Below are 21,466 nucleotides of genomic sequence, written 5' to 3'. Positions count from 1 at the left end.
TTATGCTACCACTCTTTATATGTAAATTATGTACCTTTTCTGACCATATCTTGGCATATAGGTCTATGCCTAGTTTCTGAAAAACTGTTTTCTAGTTTTCCCAGAAGTTTTTGTCAAATAATAAGTTTCTGTTCCAAAAGCTTGGCTTTTTTGGGTTTATCACATAGTAGATTATTATGGTCAATTAATATAAGGAAATTTGTACCTATTTTATTTTACTGGTCTACTAGTTCATTTCTTAGCCAGTACATATTGTTTTGATAATTACCACTTTATAATACAGTTTGAGATCTGGTAGGGTACAGCTTAGACCACTTACTTTCACATAATTTTTTTTATTGATTCCCTTGATATCCTTGAGATTTCGCTCTTCCTGATGAATTGTCATTTTTTTCTGGCTCTATGTTTTTTTAATTTGATGGATATGGTTCTGAATAGACTAATTTGGATAGAATTGTCATTTTATTATATTGGCTTGTTTTATTTGAGCAATTTTCCAATTATTTAGATTTGACTTTATGTGAAAAGTGACTAATGACTGTATTCATATAGTTCTTTGGCTTGTCTTGGTAGGAAGATTTCCAAATATCTTGTACTGTTTGCAGTTATTTTAAAAAGAATTTCTCTACCTCTTTCTGCTGGACTTTGTTGGTTTTGCTGATGATTTATGTTGGCTTATTTTGTACCATACAACTTTGATAAAGCTGTTAATTATTTCCTAGGACTTTCTAAATATAACATCACACCATCTACAAAGAGATAGTTTTGCCTCCTCATTGTCTATTCTAATTCATTTCTTTTTCTCTTTTTCCTATAGCTAATATTTCTAATACAATATTAAATAATAAAGATAATAATGGGTTTGCTTGTTTTTCACTCCTATTTGTTCTGAGAAGGTTTCTAGCTTATTACCATTAAGATAAATATTATCATTTTAAGTTAAGCTCCATTTATCCCAATAGTCTCTAATGTTTTTTAAAAATAAGAATGGGTGCTGTGATTTGGTCAAAGGTTTTTTCTGCATCTATTGAAATAAACATATGCTTTCTATTGGTTTTATTACTGATACGTTGATAGTCTTCATAATACTGAACTAGTCCTGCATTTCTGATATAAATCCCACGTGGTCACAATATATGATCTTTGTGATAAATTGCTGCAATCTCTATTAGTATATTGTTAAAATTTGCGTGTCAATATTTATTACATAAATTGGCTTACATTTTCCTTTATGTTTTGGCTCTTCCTGGCTTAGCTATCAATCCCAAATTTGGATCATAAAAGGAATAGAACGCTTTCTTTGCTTACTTCTCCAAAGAGTTTATACAATATTAGGTTTGGCTGAATTTGCCCATGAATCCATTTAGTTTGTTACTGAAGATTTTTTTTTTGGGGGGGGGGGGGATTCAGTGATGACTTGTTTAATTTCTTTTTTAAGCCTGGGATAAGTATTTTACTTCTTTTGTTAACTGGGTAATCTATATTTTTGTACATATTCATCCATTTCATTTAAACTGTTAAATTTATTGACATTTAAGTGGACAAAATAGCTTCTAACAATTGTTTCATTTCTTCTTCAGTGGTGGTGAATTCACCCTTCATTTTTGATACAAGTAATTTATTAGCTCAATGATTGTCTTACTTCTGATTTTGTTAATCTTTCCTTTTGATTTTCAGGATTTCCAATAGTTTAATTGGGGACTTTAAAATTATTCTTTTTTCTACTTTTGTGTCCAATTCATTAATATGCTTTTCCGCTATTTTACTGATATAAACAATTAGAGATATAAATTTCCCTCTACATACCACTTTGGTGTATGTCATATATTTTGGTATGCTGTTTCATTGTTGTCATTTCCCTTGAGAACAATGATTTGTTCTTTGACTCATTTTTCAAAAAAGGATTATTTAATTTCCAATTAATTTTTAATCTTTTCATCATCCATTACTGAATGCTATTTTATTTCTTTTTAAGTTGAAAAGGATGCATTTATGTCTTACAACATGACCAATTTTTGTGTAGGTACCATATAATACTAAGAAAAAGGCATATTTCTTTTTATTCCCAATTCATTTTCTCCAGAGATCTATCATATCTAATTTTTATTCACTTCCTTAACTTACTTCTTGCTTATTTTTTGGCTAGGTTTATCTGGTTCAGAAAGGGGAAAATTGAGGTCCTCCACTAGTAGTTTTACTAGTGATTTCCTCCTATAACTCATTCAAACTTCTTCAAAAAATGTAGATGCTATAACACTTGATGCATATGTTTAGTACTGACATGACTTCATTGTCTATGGTGCTTTTCAGCAAGATATAGTTTTCTTCCTTATCTTTGCCTATCCCTTTTTAGATTAGGAATGTAATACTTAAAGGCAATAAGTATCAGGATTATCCTTAGAACTCAGGTCCCTCTGCCCCAAAGCCAATGGTCACTTATGGCTGAGTCAGATTTGGTTATTTTGTTCAAATGCAAAATGTTCCAGGCTAACTTAACTCAGAAGTCAACTACAATGTAGTTTTTCTTTTGCATAGAGGTGTTAATAGTTTGGTTGTTCATTTACAATTTCTTAAATCCCTAAAATGATATATTCATGTCCTTGAGGTAAAGCAGAGTTCATATTTCTCTAATTCATTTCATAGTTTACAAAGTGCTTTTCTTAAAGAAATCCTGCATATATAGGATAGGTGTTATTCTCCCTATTTAGCTCAGAAAGGTAAATGGCTTGCCCAAGATTACAAAACCAGTAAATATTGGAGTTGAGATTAGAACCCATGTCTTCTGGATTCAAGACCTCCTTTTAAAAAAATACATATATAAGTCATATTTTTTTCCTGGCTTATACTATTATTTCAGAGGCTGCAGATATTGATCCATAATATCGATGGTATGCATGACAGGAAGTCTCACACAAATAGGGAGGCTAGAATTGGGAGTGAGCAATGGGTATAAAATCATAAACAAGTATTTGAATCTATGAGGTAAACTCAAGAAATTTAAAGGAACCATCTTTCCTGAAAAGAACACCCTCCTATCTATTTTCTATAAGTCTTGTTAGAGAGAAACCTTAAGAGTTTCTGTACTGCTTTTCATTTGAAGTATTAATGCAGGCTACCTCAGGATACTAGCTTGCTTCTTTGGAGATAACAAATTACCTGTCTGAAGGAAGATGGTGGTTCTCTTAGAGTGAGAGTAGTTAGGAGGCCATTCTGCTCCAAAATAGGACTACTGCCCAAAATTGTGATGAGTGTACTCCAACATCTTGACTGAAAAACAGGAATTTTAATTGACATTAAACTGCAGGCTCTTAAACTCTTACAAAGGATTTTCAGAAATAAGATGGAAGAGTGAGTGGGGTTGGGGTTGCTAATCATCTTCACAGAATACACCAAATACAAAAATAATATTCTACTTTTCACCAAATTTCCCTTTTCTCTCCCCAAAGATGTCAGAATTTAGGTATTTTAGTGGAGAGAAAAACAATAGAGAAGGCTCATTCTAAGCTGGTGTTGTAACATGCCTTTGTTTAAAGAAACTGACTTTAGAATAATTTGGCACATGAAAAATTTTTCAGGGGAATAGGATAAATAATTAGAGGTATGCATGAAATAGAAGCATCTGGGAAAACAAGTTTTGGAGAAAAATTATTTCTATAATACTTAGAGAAATTTGCAAAGTACTTTCCTTATAACACTTCTGTTTGAAGGTAGCACAGAAGTTAGTAGGTCATCTAGGCTTAGGGACAAGTCTGTGCTTTCACTGATAATAAAGGGCACCCAAAGATGAGGAGACTTTTGTCCCTAGTGCATGTCAGTCCCTTCTTCTTTGTGACTGCTAGTGTCAGAGCTATGTGCAGAGCACATTGAGGCTTGCTGAGGCACATGCCTGGTGTGTCAGAACCAGGACAATAAGTAGGGAACAATACTAAGAGTAGACAGGTATAGAGCTCCTTAGGATTTACAATACACTTAATATATATTCTCTTCTTAGGGAGGAGATAGTGCTTCAACCACCATAATGCCTACTTACAGAAGAGGAAAAAGGCTCAGAGAGGTTCAATGACTACCTTGTCCAGGACTAAATCGATCTGTATAAGAGGGCAGGAAGAAAGAGCTAACCAACTTGATTCTTCTTTTCATTTAGGGCTTACTTTTTAGCAAGGGGAAAAAAGAAAGTAAAGCTAGTCAGTAGCATCTTCTGAATTATAGTAAGGAATGAGAGATTGGATTGTAAACTCAAACTGCTTAAAACTTCTTTCTGTGGCTATGACAACTACAATTATGATAAAAACCAGTTTGGCTAACTATGAACAGAATTAAAACAAATATTAATTGTCACAGCATTAAAAGTTGAAACTAGATTTCATTTTTTAAAATAAAAATTGGCTCATAGTAAGTATGACTATAATATGAATGAAGAATGAATAAATATGAATGGAGTTCTTACATTTCTGTACAAGGACTGATTGTTGTAGAGTACTCGGAGGGCCTGCTTAATTAGTGTACAACATTTTACAGGAGAACCTGGAAGAAAAGAGTTGAAAAACAAAATGATAGAATTGGCCTTTAAAAAGACAATATAAGGAGCAGCTAGGTGGCATAGGGAATATAGTACCAGCCCTGGAGTTGGGAGAACATGAATTCAAATCTGGTTGCAGCCACTTACACTACTGGCTGTGTGACCCTGGGCAAGTCACTTAATCCCAATAGTCTTGCAGAAAAAAACAAAAACAAAAAACAAATACAATATTTCCAACCCTAAAAGAAAATAAAAAAGGAAAAAAAAAAGAAAAGAAAAAAGTTCATTCAAATAAATACTTAGCAAAATGGCAAATTCCTTCACAACTTATTTAAGGAACAAATGGTTATTTTAATTAAATGACTATAATTGTTTCAGCCTGTCTATAGTAGTTTAAAGGAAATATTTCAGGTGATCAATCCCCCTACTCATACTCTAAAGCATAAGGATGCAATTTTAAAAAGCATTGGTCTCTGGCCAGGGAAACTATAACCCCCTGAGAAGTGAACTTAGGACAAGGACTTTGAAGGAAGGAAAGGTGATCTAAAAAGGAAGACTTGAAGATACCACAGAAATGTCTAATTACAGAATGTAAGAGTAGAAGGAACCTTAGGAATCATTTACTGCCCTTTTATTGGAGGAAAATGAAATCCAAAGAAAGCAATGATTTGCTTAAGGTTTTGCACTTAATAAGTGGCAGAGATGGGACCTTGTGGCCAACCTCACATTTTAATTTTTTTTCTTTTTCTGAGGCTGGGGTTAAGTGACTTGCCCAGGGTCACACAGCTAGAAAGTGTTAAGTGTCTGAGACCATATTTGAACTTGGGTCCTCCTGAATTCAAGGCTGATGCTCTATCCACTGCGCCACCTAGCTGCCCCCCCCCTCACATTTTTGATGAGGGTTTGGTTCTCTTATGTCACCTTTGATATGTATACAATATGCATACCTATATAAAGATGTAGATTATACACATACATACATATATAACAAATATATATGTACACATATTTGTTCAATTTAGATTGCTGATTCTGTACAACAATATATTTCATACTTTATAATACTTTTTAATATTAGTGCTCACCCACGTTCAAAATCCACTCATCAGAGTCCTGGAAATCCTTCCCTGAGGGGACACTTCCTGTCCAGAACATCTTCAGGTAGCACTCAAACTCCAAGGGTATGAGTCGACAGGCTGTGCAGCAGGCCAGGTTGTTGATGGGAAGTAGTAATGCATACGCAGCACTGGTGAAATCACCACTTTTGCACAAGAAGAAAGGAATCTTGTCTCTAAGATCCCTTAACCTGTGTAAAAGTTGCTTCCTTTAAAACTAAACTTCTCAAAGGTATAAATGAGATAGTAAGTGAAAATCTATTTTAAAATATGCATAGAATTTAGACCCCTTCATTTTAAAGGATTGGGGCAATTTATAATTTGACTTTGAATGTAACTGCATTAAGAAATGGGAATCATATGTATATTTGAAGGGACACATAATTTATTTCTTACCCAACGCCTTCATTGCACTTTACTGCTTTCAAATAGCGAACTAGTTCTTTGTATCTGAATGGGGGGAGAGAAAAACACTTTCTTATATCCTGTTTCAGTTATTTAAAATGAACAAAGAATTTTAATTTTGTGTCTAGTAATTTCCTGCCACAGTTTACATCTCTACAGACATTTTAACATATTACTGTACTGTAATACTGTACTGTAAAAAAGCTCATCCAAAATAAGAATGGTGGTAATGTTAATCTGACAATTTGTAAAAAGAAATTTTTAATGGTCAATGGTTAAAATTAACATTCTATCAAGAAGTTTAAAATCTAATAAAATATCAGGGAATTTTATTACTGGAAGAGGACTTTAAGATCATATTGTCAAATTCTTTCATTTTATAGATGAAAAACCTGAGGTTCAGAAGAGCACATTTAAAAAAAATAAGCATTTTCACTCCCCCTTTCCCCCCCAGGTAATTGGGGTTAAGTGATTTGCTCAGGGTCACACAGCCAGGAAGTGTTAAGTGTCTGAGACCAGATTTGAACTCAGATTCTCCTGACTTCAGGGCTGGTGCTCTATCCACTATACCAATTAGCTGTCCCCATCTTATTCTTAATTTTCTTTTTTTAATTGTGAGCCTAATCATCAAACGCAAATATTCCAATATACAAAATAGAATCAAAAGGATTGCAAAAAACAAACAAACCCCAAATCTTTGAAATTGTTAGGTTTATTAAATTTAACAGAATACTAACATACTGCTGTGTTTGTATACCTAAAGGATACATTCAGATCTCCTGAATTCTAATCCTTTGCCCCTTTCACTGAATCACCTTATTTCTTTCAAGCATCTAGATCACTGCTTAAAAAATGTAATGATATGGAAGCATGTCAAATTAAATTTTTCTTTCTACCCCTCTGTATCCCCAACGGAAAATCTCAAGAAATTCTACGAATCCAAATGATATCATACTTAACAAAAACCTAAAAATTTCCCTGTTTTCAAGGACAACAGCTATACACTAACATTTAAAAGCCTTCTAATTTTACTTTTGATGAATTGTTTTGAAAAAGTCTCTTTCAGAATAGGCTAGACACTTAAAATATCTGCCCACTTAAATGTTCTCTGCTTCAGACATGCTACTAATCCTCACCCTCCCAAACTTAATGTTCTTTCCAAAAGATGAAGAACTAATCCCTATTAATTATATAACATGAAACAAGAGTCTCTGCCTTTAGGGATATTACAGATTTGGGATGATGGAAAGGGAAGATGAAAATGAGTGAAATAATAGTAAACTGGTTCTATCAAAGAAGAAATGCTGATTAGCACTGTGGCAAAAATATACTCCCTCTCCAAAACTGTGTTAAAACATAATTTAGGGTCTTTAATATTTGTAGTGAAAAAAGTCTTATTTTTTGACTATATATTATCATCTTTGGGTTGTTGGATCATATGGGGGAAAAGTCTGTCATTATATATCTATTACAATCTGAATTCCGGTTCTCCATCCTGCAGAAGCCTAGATAGTTGGAGTCCAATTTTCTCTTCTCTATTTAGTCTGTATACAATTTGCCACTTTGATTTTTTCTAAATCCTGCTGTTTTCAGGTCATTCTTCTTGAAAATCTTCACTTGGGTTTCCCCATTGCTAAGAGGATCAAGTCTCAATTCCTTAGCCAGTTACCAAACACCTCTACAGTCCATTCTTAAGCAGAATGGTACATAGCAGAGCAAGAACATAATACCTGGAGTAATAGGGTTTTACTTCAAATTCTGGTTTTACCATTCATTATCTGTGTGACCACGGATAAGCTATTTTCTCTTCTCTGAGTCTGTATCATTCATTATCTGTGTGACCACGGATAAGCTATTTTCTCTTCTCTGAGTCTGTATTCTTATTAAAGTGTTATTGGTTAGGTCAGATAATCTATAGTTTAGGTGATACTGCCAGCACCAAATCCTAGACTATATTACATGAACCTCTTAACTACAACCAAACTATCTTTTACTGTCTCCCAAATACATCTTGAACTTATTAATGATGCATTTTTGCCTTAAGCCCTAAGTCAAAAGCGTTTTTCTCTTCCCTCTACATTAACTCTCAAAATCTCATACACATTCTTTGAGGCTCAGCTCATATCTTATTCTCTGTGGATGAACTTTTTAACTGTCATCACTGGTGATGGTTCTTAATTCTCTCTTTTCTCCCCTCTTCAGAACTCTTATAACATTTATTTTCTCTATCACCAATAGAACCTCATTACTGCAGAGAAGACCAAAGGCCATCTAGTCCAATTCCTACCTGAAATATTAATTTCATTTAGATGACCTTTGGCAAATAGCTAACCTGTCTCTATCTGAAGATATCTATTCTCTCCCCTTAGTAGCTTGTTCCATTCTCAAGTTTATTTTCAGTGCCAGTCTATTTTATTTAACTCATGTGTAATATGAATTATTACTCTAATTAGATTCTATGCTCTCAAAATGCAAGAACTACACTCCTTTTATACTTCATATAGTATCTTATGTAGTTAATAGTCTTAATATTTCAAGAACATACGCCCTTCAAAAGGATTGTTCAATCATAAAGCAATGGAAGGTTCTTTTTTGATTGTTTTTAAAATGGTGTCTTTATGTGGAAGAAAAGAGGCCAAAAAACTGTCAGGATGAACCATATCTTCTTGGAGTTGGGAAAACAGAATTCTGAGACTGACAAAGATTCGAATATATGGCCATATATGGTTAGCATGAAAATAATTTATGGATTTTATAGGAAGGGCATAATCAGATTTTCTATAATGGAAGCCCAGCAAATCAAGATCCAGTTACTGAGACAGATGGATTGGTCTGGGGCCCAACTTTGCTCCTCTGGAGATGGAAAAAGGTAAGCAAAGAAAACAGCTATACCTTGGCCTAGGGGGTATAAAGATAAATTGTAACATACAAGAGTTTGGGAATAGGAGAGGAACCCTCTTTATAAGCTTAAGGGATATTAAGTAAATTGCTGGTATTGGGCCTAGTCTACTTCTTTGTTAATTACTTGCTGGCCCCATTTCACAGATGGAAGATACTCCAACATATTAAATATTGAATAAAAGCTGTCTGTTTACTGTATAAAAGCATGACTTCAGAGAAAGGATCAGTAAAATATGGCCTTGAGCCAAATTCAGCCTGCTACAGGATTTTGTTAAAAGAGCGTGAATTAACAATAGTTTTTACATGCTTTAGAATCTGGAGGATGGCATAGTTAAGAGTTAAAAAATTCAAACCATAAAAGAGACTCTTGTACCTCTGTCCTCCGTTTTGCTGTGCAGCTCCTTATGACCTCATGGCCACCTAAGGCTTATCTATGAGAATAGGCCTAAAGTCAGCCCTGGGAGTGATTCAAGATTTTCTTCTTCCCTTTTCTCCCCCTTTTACCCTCTAAATGGTTCATATTGCAGAGATTGGGGATGGGGGAAGGGGTAGTGAGAGAAAGTAACAGATAATACTTTGTTTCCTCACCAGTCTCTGCCCAAGGAATTATGGGAAATGTTTTTAACCCATTAGAGATGAAAGTTTTCCTGTCCAAAAAAAGGGGAAACCTTGGAAGCCATCTTTCTCAGACATATTTGCTGCCAAAAATAGGAATTAAAATTGGTGGGAAAGTCAAGCTAGTTTTTTTTATTAAGAACATCTCTCCCCTTAGGTAAGAAAGAAATCAAAGAAAGAGGAAAGGTATCCTCATACCAAAAAAACATTTATAACAGCTCTTTATAATGGTGAAGTAGAAACTAAGGAGGTACCCATACAGGCAGGGGGATGGATGGCTGAATAAATTATAATAGTATATAAAAGCAAAGGAATATCATTGTGCTATAAGAAGTGACAAAAGAGACTGTTTCAAAGGAACCTGGAACACTTGTGTCAACTGATACAGAGGGAAGTGCAAACTATAGAACAATTTATTATATGGTAACATTATAAAGACAAACTACTTTGAAAGACTTAAATTCCACAAGACAGATGATGAAGCAAACAATTACAATACTGAATTTATTATGTACATGATACAAAAGTTATAGTTTCAGTTTCTTGTACGATCCTTTTTCTTCTGTATAATGAAGAACCCATTTTATTTGGTTTTTGTTAAATTCAACATTTTTAAGATGTTAAAAACCTATGATGGACTGAGATAGATGAGGCCTGTTGTGGGTAGGAAGAAGCAAAAGGAAGAATTTTAGGGACTCACAATGTAGAAAATAAAAAAAAATAGAGAAAGAAAATATATTTGAAGAACTCTTCTTGAATGATGAAAACAAATACTAGAATGACGAATGTGAAAACTGGCTCATTAGGTCTTTACTAACTTTAGGGGAGCTCCTTCAGGCAGACTGCCTCTTATTTCAGTACAAATTCCCATTAGAAAAGGGGTTCCTAACTTAGGGTCCAAAGACAGATTTCAGGGATCCATGAAAATGAATGGGGAAAAAAGTTAATACCTTAGTTTTTATTATCCTCCAAATGAAATTCCTTTGATTACTAATTTCCTTCAATTATTTGAAAACTTTAAATGGGGGTCATCCATGAGACTCCCCAAAAAAGGGTCTAGCCTATCACAGTCAATTCTTTCAGAATCTGAATTTCCTATGTCATATAAATTCCCATTACTTTTCTCTGAATATTGTTTCTTCTTCCTGCAAATCTGATTAATGCTTATTTAGTTCAGCTAATCCTAAATTTGACCGGCTTTTCTATCAGTATCACTACTGTGCAATTGTCACATTCCTTGACAATCTGAACACAAAGTACTATATAGTAAAGAAACATTTTAAAACAAGGCAAATGATGGAATTCACACACTTTTACTGCTTTTAAACAGTATTAGAAAATACATCAAGAAATCAATGTCTTTCTCAGTGAGATTTTAATCTTACCAGAACACAAATGATTTAATTCTAGAATGACTTGGAGGCAGAAGAGAAACAATAAAATAGATTTCATTTGGTTAAATAGTACCTCACCTTTATTTATTTCTTAGATTTGCAATCTATTCTCTAAATAAAACACTGAATTTCCTAAATGACACATAACTCAGGAGTTAATCCCCCTAGATATAAAGAGTAGTTATGCACTTACCGTCCCATACTCTCCATTTTCTCAGTTCTAGCCTTTACCACATTAAGAACTTCCCAGAGGAATTCCTTCTTTCCATTCTTTTTTTGTTCACCAGTAATGTTCTGGCCTTTTAAAACTGTAGTTAGTAATCTGTGATCCCATGATGGAATATTCAGGCTGAAAGTTGGTTAAAATGGTATAATATGAATGATTATTTCCTTATTTTAGAACCTAAATATTTTCACAGAGAACCAACACGAATATAACAAAACAGTGATGTTGCTTATAGAAGCATGCTCACTTTGTAAGGATCACATAGAGTGTGATTTTAATTTGTTTTTCCTCTTTTATTTTCTTCCTCTTAAATTCTGGGGCCTTGAAAAAAATCTCCAAAATAATTTTTTATTGGTTTTAGATTCCTATTTTTAGTAATTTTCTGTACTTTCTCCTTCAACTTCACCTTTTCTGAGTTGTATATCAAAACAAAAAGCAAGAGAAATCAAACACTTCTCAAATATATACACATAACAAACAAATAACATTTTCTAGACTGCTAATCTAGAAAATATTCTGTTCAAGCAGAATGACTGGGAAATAATGTGCTATGGATGATTGAATATTCTAACTGAATAATTATTACCCCTTGATTCTTTGCAGCCTTAGCTATCCTCTCCTTACCACTTTAGTGTACATGTTCTATAAGGCTCTTTTCTTTCCTTTCTCTTCCTTGGTGAGCTCAATCAATCCCACTGCTTTAATCAGGAACTCCTTGAAAGTGACCCCTAAATTTGTCTTTAGCACTCCTTCCTGTATTTATACCTGTCTAATGAAATCTCTATCTGAATGTCTCACTTGGATGCTTCTCAAATACAACATGTAAAAAATTGAACTTATCACACCTTAAGTCTACCCTCTCCTGTAAACTTTTCTATTTCTTCTGATGGGATCTCAGGCCCATTTCTGGTTGATATAAAGAAAAAGAATGGGGCAGCTAGGTGGTTCAGTAGATAAGAGCACCAGCCCTGAAGTCAGGAGGACCAGAGGTCAAATCTGACCTCAGACACTTAACACTTCCTAGCTGTGTGACCCTGGGCAAGTCACTTAACTCCAATTGCCTCAGGGGAAAAAAAAGCCAGACCTTCCATAGCATAATTTTTCATCCTAGTTCTCTTTTCCATCTCCTGTATCCACACATTTTCATCCACTCTTCTCTAGTTAGTTAGCTCTGCTTGATTTGCAATTCACTGAATAGCAGCAGCCACTCCTTGGCACAAGAAACCCACAAACAAGAAGTATTTGGAAACACTAGGGTGTTGGCAGTTATTTGTGTAAGGAATGGCAGATTCGGGGAGGGACCTGGGAGATTCCAATATTCTCCAGAGATCATAGGCTGAAGTGCATAAGGAATGCCAAAGAAGCACTAAATTGGATTACCTTTGCAGAGAATATAGATGAAAGATTACTTTGGACTGCCTAAAATATTTCATTGGTCAGATTCAGGCTGTGATAGCGCTAACAGAGATATTATTTTTAATATATACTACTTTTTTCCTTCTGAGGCAATTGGGGGTTAAATGACTTGCCCAGGGTCACATAGCTAGGAAGATATATACTACATTTTAACATCTGTGTCTTTAGTTTTATCTACTACTAACTCACAGAGCTCTTCTATTTGTTTAAGCCCCATGCTATGAAATATTAATAAATAATCATAATTCATATGTAAATAGTACTTTGTTATTTGCAAAATATTTTACACAATCTCAGGAAATTTTCACAACAATCTTGTTATGTAGGTGCTATTATTATCACCACTCTACAGATGAGAAAACACTGAGTAGTTTAGTCACTTGTACAGGGTCACAGACATAGGAAGTATTCAAGGCAGGATATGAACTTTCTGGACACCAATCTCCACTGAGCCATTTTTTTTTTTTTTTTTTTTTTTTAGCATTTCCAAATTATCAGATATAAAAATTTACAACTGAAATGACACACTTACCAATTTGTGAACTTAAAACAGTAAGGGGGAAGAGGAATTGTCTGGAAAAAGCTAATGAATTTTTCATAAAGTTGTTTAGGAAAATCACTGAGTACAAGCATCCTTTGGAGGTTTTTGGTAATCCTAGATTTAAGAAAGAAATTACTTAATGAAACTAAGAAGCAGCAGAAAATATTACTTTTCTAAGTATATGCAAAATGTTAATATTTGAAATAAAAAGAAAGCTATTACACAAGAGGAACAAGTGGAACAGGGGGCTCTCTTTCCTTAGAGGCAATAACATGTTCTAAATAGAAATAAATAAATCCTCTTCCTCCATTAAGCTAGACTACAAGGTGTTAGTGAGGGAGATTATAGCCTAAGTGCTGCTTGAATTACTTAACTGAATTAGTCAAGGATCAAAATACAAAGTAGTAAGAAGAGATGGCTTTGGGTCTATAACATGATCAATTGGTAAGCAGTTCACTTAATAAACCTTGAATTGCTCACAAAACCACACATTAAGGAGGGTTTCCTATAGCTATCCTCTACATAATGATCTCTAAGCTAGAAGTGAAAAGGACCTAAGAAAAATTAGATATTCATTTACATGAACATGTCATTTAATATTCATAGATAATACACAAAAATCATAAATAGAACTATCAGTTATTGCTACTGAGGTGTCAATAATTACCAAAAATTTTAAAAGAATTTTTAGTTATAAATACAGAGAAGCATGGAAAGACTTCTATGAACTAATGCTAAATGTATCTTGTTTCTTTGCAGAGGTGTGAGGCTACAGATGTGAAACATTGCAAAAATGGTTAGCCTTAGTTGGCAAGTTGTTTTGTCTTGAACTGCCTCTTTCTCTCTCATAATTCATAATTTTTAAAAATGGATGAATGGTTCTGATAATGAACCACTGCTTCTATAAGCTCCTAATTCTATTGGAAAGGAAATATATTAGAGAAAAGGAGAAAGAGATAAGGAAATGGAAAGCTATTTGGCAAAATAAAATTAGGAAGAATAGCTTAATCAAAGATAGTAAGTGATTCAGATGAAGAAATAAAGCTAAAGACTGGGGTAAGTTGCATATAAAAAAATATATGTACATATGAGACATGGGGGAGCAGTTAGCTATAAGCAGAAATTAAGGGAAAAGCTGACCCGTGCCAAAACTTTGCCTTGTTAAAATTCATTCAAATTTAATTTTAACAAATGTTTCTTATAATTGGAAAACATTCCTATAATTTTACTTTTAGAATGGAATTATCAAGAATAAGCTTGTATGAGGTAAAGAGGTAATAATGGATTTTATTTCTTGTTTGGTCATAAATTCCTTTCTTTTTCAGGGATCTGATAAGTAAACTATCCTTTATGTCTAAATCATGTATCTATTTTGACTTTATCTTGGGGCTGAGATATTGGTTGATGCTTAGTTTTTGCCATATTATTTTTTAGTTTTTCTAGCAATTTTTGTCAAATAGTGAGTTCTTATCCCAGAAATGCCTTTGAGCCTAATCAAACAATAGATTAACATAGTCATTCATTATTGTGTCTTATGTACCCAAATTACTCCACTTTTCTATTTTTTAACCAGAACTAAACAATTTTGATGATTGCTGCAGTTTTAGGTCTGGTATGGCTAGGTCATCATTCTTTGCATTTCTTCATACCCCCCACTCCCCAATTAATTCCTTTGATATTCTTGACTTTCATCTTCCAGATTAATTTTTAAATTATTTTTCTAGCTCTAAAAATAATTTTTTGGCAGTTTGATTGGTATATTTGCCATTTTTATTATATTAGTTCAGTCTACCTATGAGCAATTAATATTTTCCCAATTGTTTAGATCTGATTTAATATCTGTGAAAAGCATTTTATAATAATGTTCATATAGTAAAAATAGCAAAGATTATTTTAAATGGAATTTCTCTTCCTGTCTTGTTAGGATTACTAAGTGAGAACTGAGGTTTTCTGGACAATTACAAGGTGAGAACTCAGGTTGACTTGATAGAGGGGGCAAGCTCATTGGCTGGGGTGGTTCTTCCCAGAAGCCCTTGCATTATCCCACGCCCATTCTCTGGGAGAATAAAAGAGAGGACTCTCAGAGAAAGAAGAAGACTCTCTGCATTACATCAGGCCTGACGGGGCTCTCTGCAGGAAGGGAAGTCACTTCTTTGGACAAGAGTTAACAGCAACTGCCTGGAGACAACGGTTCGTTACAGGAAGAAGAATCTGTCGGAGAGATTTGAGTAGACACAGCAGATCTCTTCCCAGAGAGTGATCCAGCAGCTTCTGGAGATGACAGCTCGTTACACTTGGCGTCCACACGTGGGGCAAGGACTTTTGCTTACCCTGACAAGAGGAGCTAGACCAGACCTTTGCAATTTGGCGCCCGAACAGGGACAGATACAGTCCTGATTCCAGTGGAAAAGCTTCCGATCTAGATCTCAGTCTCTCTGACCCAGAACCGTGAGTAACGAGGAAACTTTGTTAAAGATTAAGTGAGCATACTAATAGATAAATAAGGAACTTAACTTATTAAGGGCTAAACCAGGAATCTCTTATAGTGAAATGGGGCAAACACCTTCTGTTCAAGGAAAATGTTTGGAGAGCATCATCAAGGTTATGAAAAGCCAAGGATTGATTATAATTTTAGAGGAGATTACTGAACTTTTAAGAACTGTGAAGGTTATATGTCCTTCTTTTTCTCTGGAAAAAGAATTGAATCCAGATGAGTGGAAATTAGTAGGAGAGCAATTAGGTGAACACTACAATTGTCTTTGTGACATTTTACCCTTTGGTTCCAGACCAAACTCAGTTTCCAAAGATACAATTCATACCTACAATTTAATCCAAATGGCTTTAAAAAATGTTATTCTAAAGGAAGAGATGAAGGAGCAAAATGGGGAGGTGTCAACTAAACTAGGTGAAAAGGATGAATCAGATAACAATGAAGTTAAGTACAATTCTGAGCAACAGCAACAGGAGCACCTCCCATCTCCTCCCTCAATTAACCCTTCATGGGTGGAGCAAGAAGGAGGAGAGGAAGAGGCAGAAACACAAACAGAATTGCCTGTGAAGCAGCCTAAGCCTATGACAAGATTAGAAAAAGCATTGGTTAAAGCTAAGAGAGAAGGACAGGATATAAGTGATTTTATACATGCATATCCTGTGATTGAAAATATTGATTCTGTAGGTCATAAAATGAGAAGATATGCACCTTTAGATTTGAATAAAATTAAGGATTTGAAAAAAGGTTGTACCCTTTATGGGGCTACATCAGCTTATGTCAAAATGTTACTAGATGGTTTGTCTTATGAAGTCCTAACCCCAAATGATTGGAAATCCATAGCAAGGATATGCCTGGAACCTGGAGAAAATTTATTATGGCTTTCGGAATTTCATGAATTATGTAAAATTCAAGTCAGATGCAATTTGGAAATAGGAGTTAACACACAATTAACTTTTGAGCACTTAGCTGGTGAAGGTCAATATGGAGAGAATTCGGAACAGATTAATTATACCATGACAATATATGAACAAATTGCTAAGGCTGCAATAAAAGCTTGGGGTGTCCTTCCTGGACAGAAAGATCGTGGAGAGGCTTTCACTAAAATACAGCAAGGTCCCAATGAACCTTTTGCAGATTTTGTGGGACGTTTGCAAACTGCTGTCAAAAGAACTATTGGAGAAAATTCAGCTACAGAAATAATGACCAGACATCTGGCTAAGGAAAATGCCAATGAGATTTGCAAAAGAATTATATGGGGATTAGACAAAGATGCTCCTTTAGAGGAGATCATAAGACGCTGTGCTACAGTGGGAACAAATTCTTTTTATACTCGGACAATGATGAACGTGGAAAAACAGGGTCCCTCCTGGCAAGGGACTTCTAGAGAAACTTGGCGATGTTTTCAATGTGGAAAAATTGGACATCTAAGAGCTCAGTGTAGGTATGGAGATACAGTGAGAAGACAGGGTGAGAGAAGACCTAAAACCCCATGTCCAAAATGCAACAGAGGACTCCATTGGGAATCAGAGTGTAAACTAATTCAGGGAAATAGGATGAGGGGCCCAGATCCAGGGCCCCAGGCAAAAAAGACTTGGGGCATGATGGCAGCTGATGTTACACCCAAACAGCCTTTAGAAGGCCAGGACTCTGATTTAATCAATCAGCTGAAAAACAATCACATGGAAGAAAGGGATTACCCAATCAATCAGCCAAAAGACAATCAGATTGCAAAAATGGATTACACTTGGGGAGAATACAGGCCTTTTAAACCAACATGGCTGTATCCAGTGCAAACAACTCCAATGTAATTGTCAGATGATGAGAAGAGATTTAGAAAGTGGTAAATAGAAGGAAATTAGATAGGTTAACTGCCTGGGAGAGAGGGTTTGCTTGTATTTCTTCAGCAGGAAAAGGAATCAGATGGGTGCCAACGAGTCATATTCGCCTTGTCCATCAGAGAGAGACAGAAAAAGAGAAAGGCCTCAATATAAAGGAGAAGATCTAAGAAACATCTGACACTGAAAGAGCATGGATAATAAGAAGACTGTTAAAGAACTTTAAAAACCAGCAGGAATCATTGGACTTCCTCACACAAGATGAGACTAATGGACAATGGACTTATGGACATTTATAAATTTTCAATTTATGATTATGTTATATACTTCTAGCATGTGTTACGTTACTATGTTACTATGTGCTTATGTAATTTATGTAATTATCTGTAATACTTCCCATATTGATGGATTTATGTTTCAAGGTCATGACTGTCCTATGTTCTAAATCAAAAGAAAGGGGGAGATGTTAGGATTACTAAGTGAGAACTGAGGTTTTCTGGACAATTACAAGGTGAGAACTCAGGTTGACTTGATAGAGGGGGCAAGCTCATTGGCTGGGGTGGTTCTTCCCAGAAGCCCTTGCATTATCCCACGCCCATTCTCTGGGAGAATAAAAGAGAGGACTCTCAGAGAAAGAAGACTCTCTGCATTACATCAGGCCTGACGGGGCTCTCTGCAGGAAGGGAAGTCACTTCTTTGGACAAGAGTTAACAGCAACTGCCTGGAGACAACGGTTCGTTACAGGAAGAAGAATCTGTCGGAGAGATTTGAGTAGACACAGCAGATCTCTTCCCAGAGAGTGATCCAGCAGCTTCTGGAGACGACAGCTCGTTACACTGTCTCTTGCTGCTGGTTTTTTTGGGTTGCATAGAAATATCAATGATTTATTTTATATCCTTAAAACTGCGCTGTAGTTGTTACTTCAAGTAGTTTTTAGGTGATTCTTTATCACCTACAAAGAGTGAGTTTTGCTTTCTCACTGCCCATTCTAATTTCTTTTTCTTTTCTTATTGCTAAAGCTAACATTTCTAGTACAATATTAAATAACAGTGGGGATAATGGAAATCCTTGTTTCACCCCTTATTATGAATGCTTCTAAACTTATCCCCATTACAGATAATCCTTGTTGATGCTTTTAGATAGATGCTACTTATCACTTTAAGGAAAACTCCATTTATACCTATGGTGTCTAGTGTTTTTAATAGGAATGGATGCTGTATTTTGTCAAAAGCTTTTTCTGCATGTATTCATAATGATTTCTATTAGTTTTGTTATTGATATGGTCAATTATGCCAATAGTTTTCCTGATACTGAACCAGCTCTGCATTCTTAATATAAATCCCACTTAGTCACAAGTCTAAATAGATTAGTTTTTAAGTAATCATTTATAATCAGGAACACTATCTTCAAACCAAGCCAAAAGCTAAATGTTTCTGTAGTATTAAAGTTAATTCAAGCATCAGAAAAAATGCTGGGAAACTAAAATAAGGAACTGCAAGGTGCAGAACATATGTCTTTTATTCCTACATCAGAATAACTAACTTACCTTGACATGAGAAAAGGTACAGCCAATTTCAAAGACTCAGATGGTCCAAGATTTTGCCAGGACCTAAAACAAATGTTAAAAACCACCCTGTTAATCATACTGACTGTTAACTGTTAATCAAACTGATTTAAAAACAGTATCTATAGATTAATGATCTCTCAATCAAGACATTTTACTAAATATTAGAAACTTGAAGAGCCCAGCACAAGACTGAGTTTTCTCACGTCTACTAGAAACCCCTTTTCACTCAATACCTCTAGATACACTTCACTTATTCGCATCATAACTATTACTTGTCTAATTGTTCATAATCATGATTGAAGGATAAACCCTATACAATCTATGTTAAACACTAACCAAAAGCACACAGATAAATTTTAATTTCTTTTAAACAATGTTCAATAATGTCATGACAAACCTTACTGTTTGATCATGACAAGAATGAAGACATTAGGAACTCATACTAATACAAAACTTTTCATGTATTTTCATAAAAATCTGTGAAGTGGATCAATTATTTGCCCTAATTTTACAAATGAGGAAACTGAGGCTCATAGAGATGATTTGTCTGGGATTAGTACAGTGGTTCAGTGTGTTGATTCATGTCTTTGACAAAGCTGATGCTCTTTCTCTCTACATTTCAATAAAATCACGTGATGTGTATGTATTTTCAATGGAAACAAACTACTTTCTAGAGGCTACAAATCTTGAACTCTTACAGCTCTGTATCTGGACACAGGTTCTGTCCTCTGGCCAGTTCAGAGAGTCAAACCAGATTCAGAGTTGCCCCAATTAAGCCTCACTCTGACATGCAAATCTTTAAAATAAATACTGTAAAGGAAGCAGTTTTGTGAGAAAGACATCAATGATCCTCGGTCTACTTTGGAATACAATTTTCGATTTTTAATTTCCTAGGTCTTCAAATTCAATTCAACAAACATTAATAATAAATTCTATAATAATAAATTAATAATAAATTCTATAGATATTTTTATTACTTCTGTCAGTGGAGTGCTAACAAATTTAGTGCTATATACATTTCCTTGCTCTTTTGTTGAGTTTTTTTATTCTGTAGTGTGATGTTCTTCTCTAAATTGTAATGTTCTCTTGGGAGTAGGTTTCTTTGGAAGCTTCTGGAAGCAGCCTTAGTTTCAGTTCAGTTCAATAATCACCCCAAATGCAGCTAGGAGTTAAAGTCCAGATCCTTTACTGTCTCTTTCCAAATCTTTTCTCCTTCACTTGGGGCTTGGCTAGTTTTCTGGAGGCCTTCTGGATACTGGTTTCAATGTTCTCCTGCCACCACTTCTCTGTCTTCCTTCTTTCTGCCTGACTTGTGAATCTCTTGAAGTCCATCCTAGTTGAGGCTCCTAGCTTATATATGCTCTCTAAAGGTGTGAACTCCTTTAAAGGTGTGAACTAAGTATAAGCATTAGCATCTTGTTTCAAGCCCATAACATTGTAGTCTTTAAGAATGGGTATTATTCTAAGGAAATATATAAAAACTGTATATAAAAAGATCATTCAGACTCACTTCACACATATAGTACAACTGAACCTGTTTTTCATTGTGAGTCTGAATGATCTTTTTTGTACTTGACATAAGGGGCAGCTAGATAACATAAATAGTACACCAGCGCTGGAATCAGGAGAACTTGAGTTCAAAATGTGTCCTCAGATGCTTAATACTTGCTGTTTGACCTTGAGCAAGTTACTTAATTCGGATTGTCTTGCTTTAAAAAAAAAAAAAAAGAAAAGAAAAAAACTTGACTTAAAAAAAAAAAGAAAAAAATTTGACTTCTGTATACCTAAAGTATTCTTTAAGAGCTACAGTTTTTATATATTTCCTTAGAATAATGACCATTCTTTTTTTTTTTTTTTTTTTTTTTTTTACCCTGAGGCTGGGGTTAAGTGATTTGCCCAGGGTCACACAGCTAGGAAGTGTTAAGTGTCTGAGACCACATTTGAACTCGGGTCCTTCTGAATTCAGGGCTGGTGCTCTATCCACTGCGCCACCTCCAATAATAGCCATTCTTAAAGACTACAGTGCTACCGGCCAGAATTTGAAATCTTTATATGACCTGAGTGTAGTTTGATGAAGAATTATAGAATGTGTTAAAATCTTACGAATTCAGAGACAAATCTTGTACAAGTGACTGCTGCAAAAGGACACTGGAAATTTTCATTAAAGATGTAAACATTTGGAGCAGCTAGGTGGCACAGTGGATCGAGCACTAGCCCTGAAGTTAGGAGGACTTGAGTTCAAATCTAGCCTCAGACAAACTTCCTAGCTGTGTGACCCTGGGCAACTGACTCAGCCAAAAAAAGATGTAAACATTTGTACAACTTATCATAAATATGATTACTTTGTCCTAGTTAATTTTCATTCCATAGTACCTATTTACATGTTGTCTTCCCCACTGTAATGTAAATTCCTTGAGAGAAGAATTATTTCACTTTTGGTT

General features: G+C 34.8%; 1 protein-coding gene across 13 annotated transcripts in view; it reads right to left on the bottom strand.

Annotated features, from left to right (window-relative positions):
* Positions 1-21,466, bottom strand: part of LOC141549795 (uncharacterized) — a 67,032-nt gene that overhangs the window by 21,405 nt on the left and 24,161 nt on the right. For 12 of the 13 annotated variants that reach the window (XR_012484447.1, XM_074279715.1, XM_074279719.1 and 9 more), the window contains exons 9-15: positions 19,005-19,067; positions 13,124-13,246; positions 11,143-11,298; positions 6,031-6,084; positions 5,605-5,825; positions 4,448-4,524; positions 3,157-3,267 (exon numbers count right to left, since the gene is read on the bottom strand). Coding sequence is in view for 12 of the 13 variants with exons in the window: in XM_074279715.1 (XP_074135816.1) it covers positions 3,157-3,267; positions 4,448-4,524; positions 5,605-5,825; positions 6,031-6,084; positions 11,143-11,298; positions 13,124-13,246; positions 19,005-19,067 (805 nt within the window). In the remaining variant the exon portion in view is untranslated. The remainder of the gene's footprint in view (positions 1-3,156; positions 3,268-4,447; positions 4,525-5,604; positions 5,826-6,030; positions 6,085-11,142; positions 11,299-13,123; positions 13,247-19,004; positions 19,068-21,466) is intronic. The other variant, XM_074279717.1, reaches the window with a different exon arrangement.

This window comes from Sminthopsis crassicaudata, chromosome 1, assembly GCF_048593235.1.
Source record: "Sminthopsis crassicaudata isolate SCR6 chromosome 1, ASM4859323v1, whole genome shotgun sequence".
NCBI lineage: Eukaryota > Metazoa > Chordata > Mammalia > Dasyuromorphia > Dasyuridae > Sminthopsis > Sminthopsis crassicaudata.
This window is presented reverse-complemented; position numbering and strand designations above follow the sequence as displayed.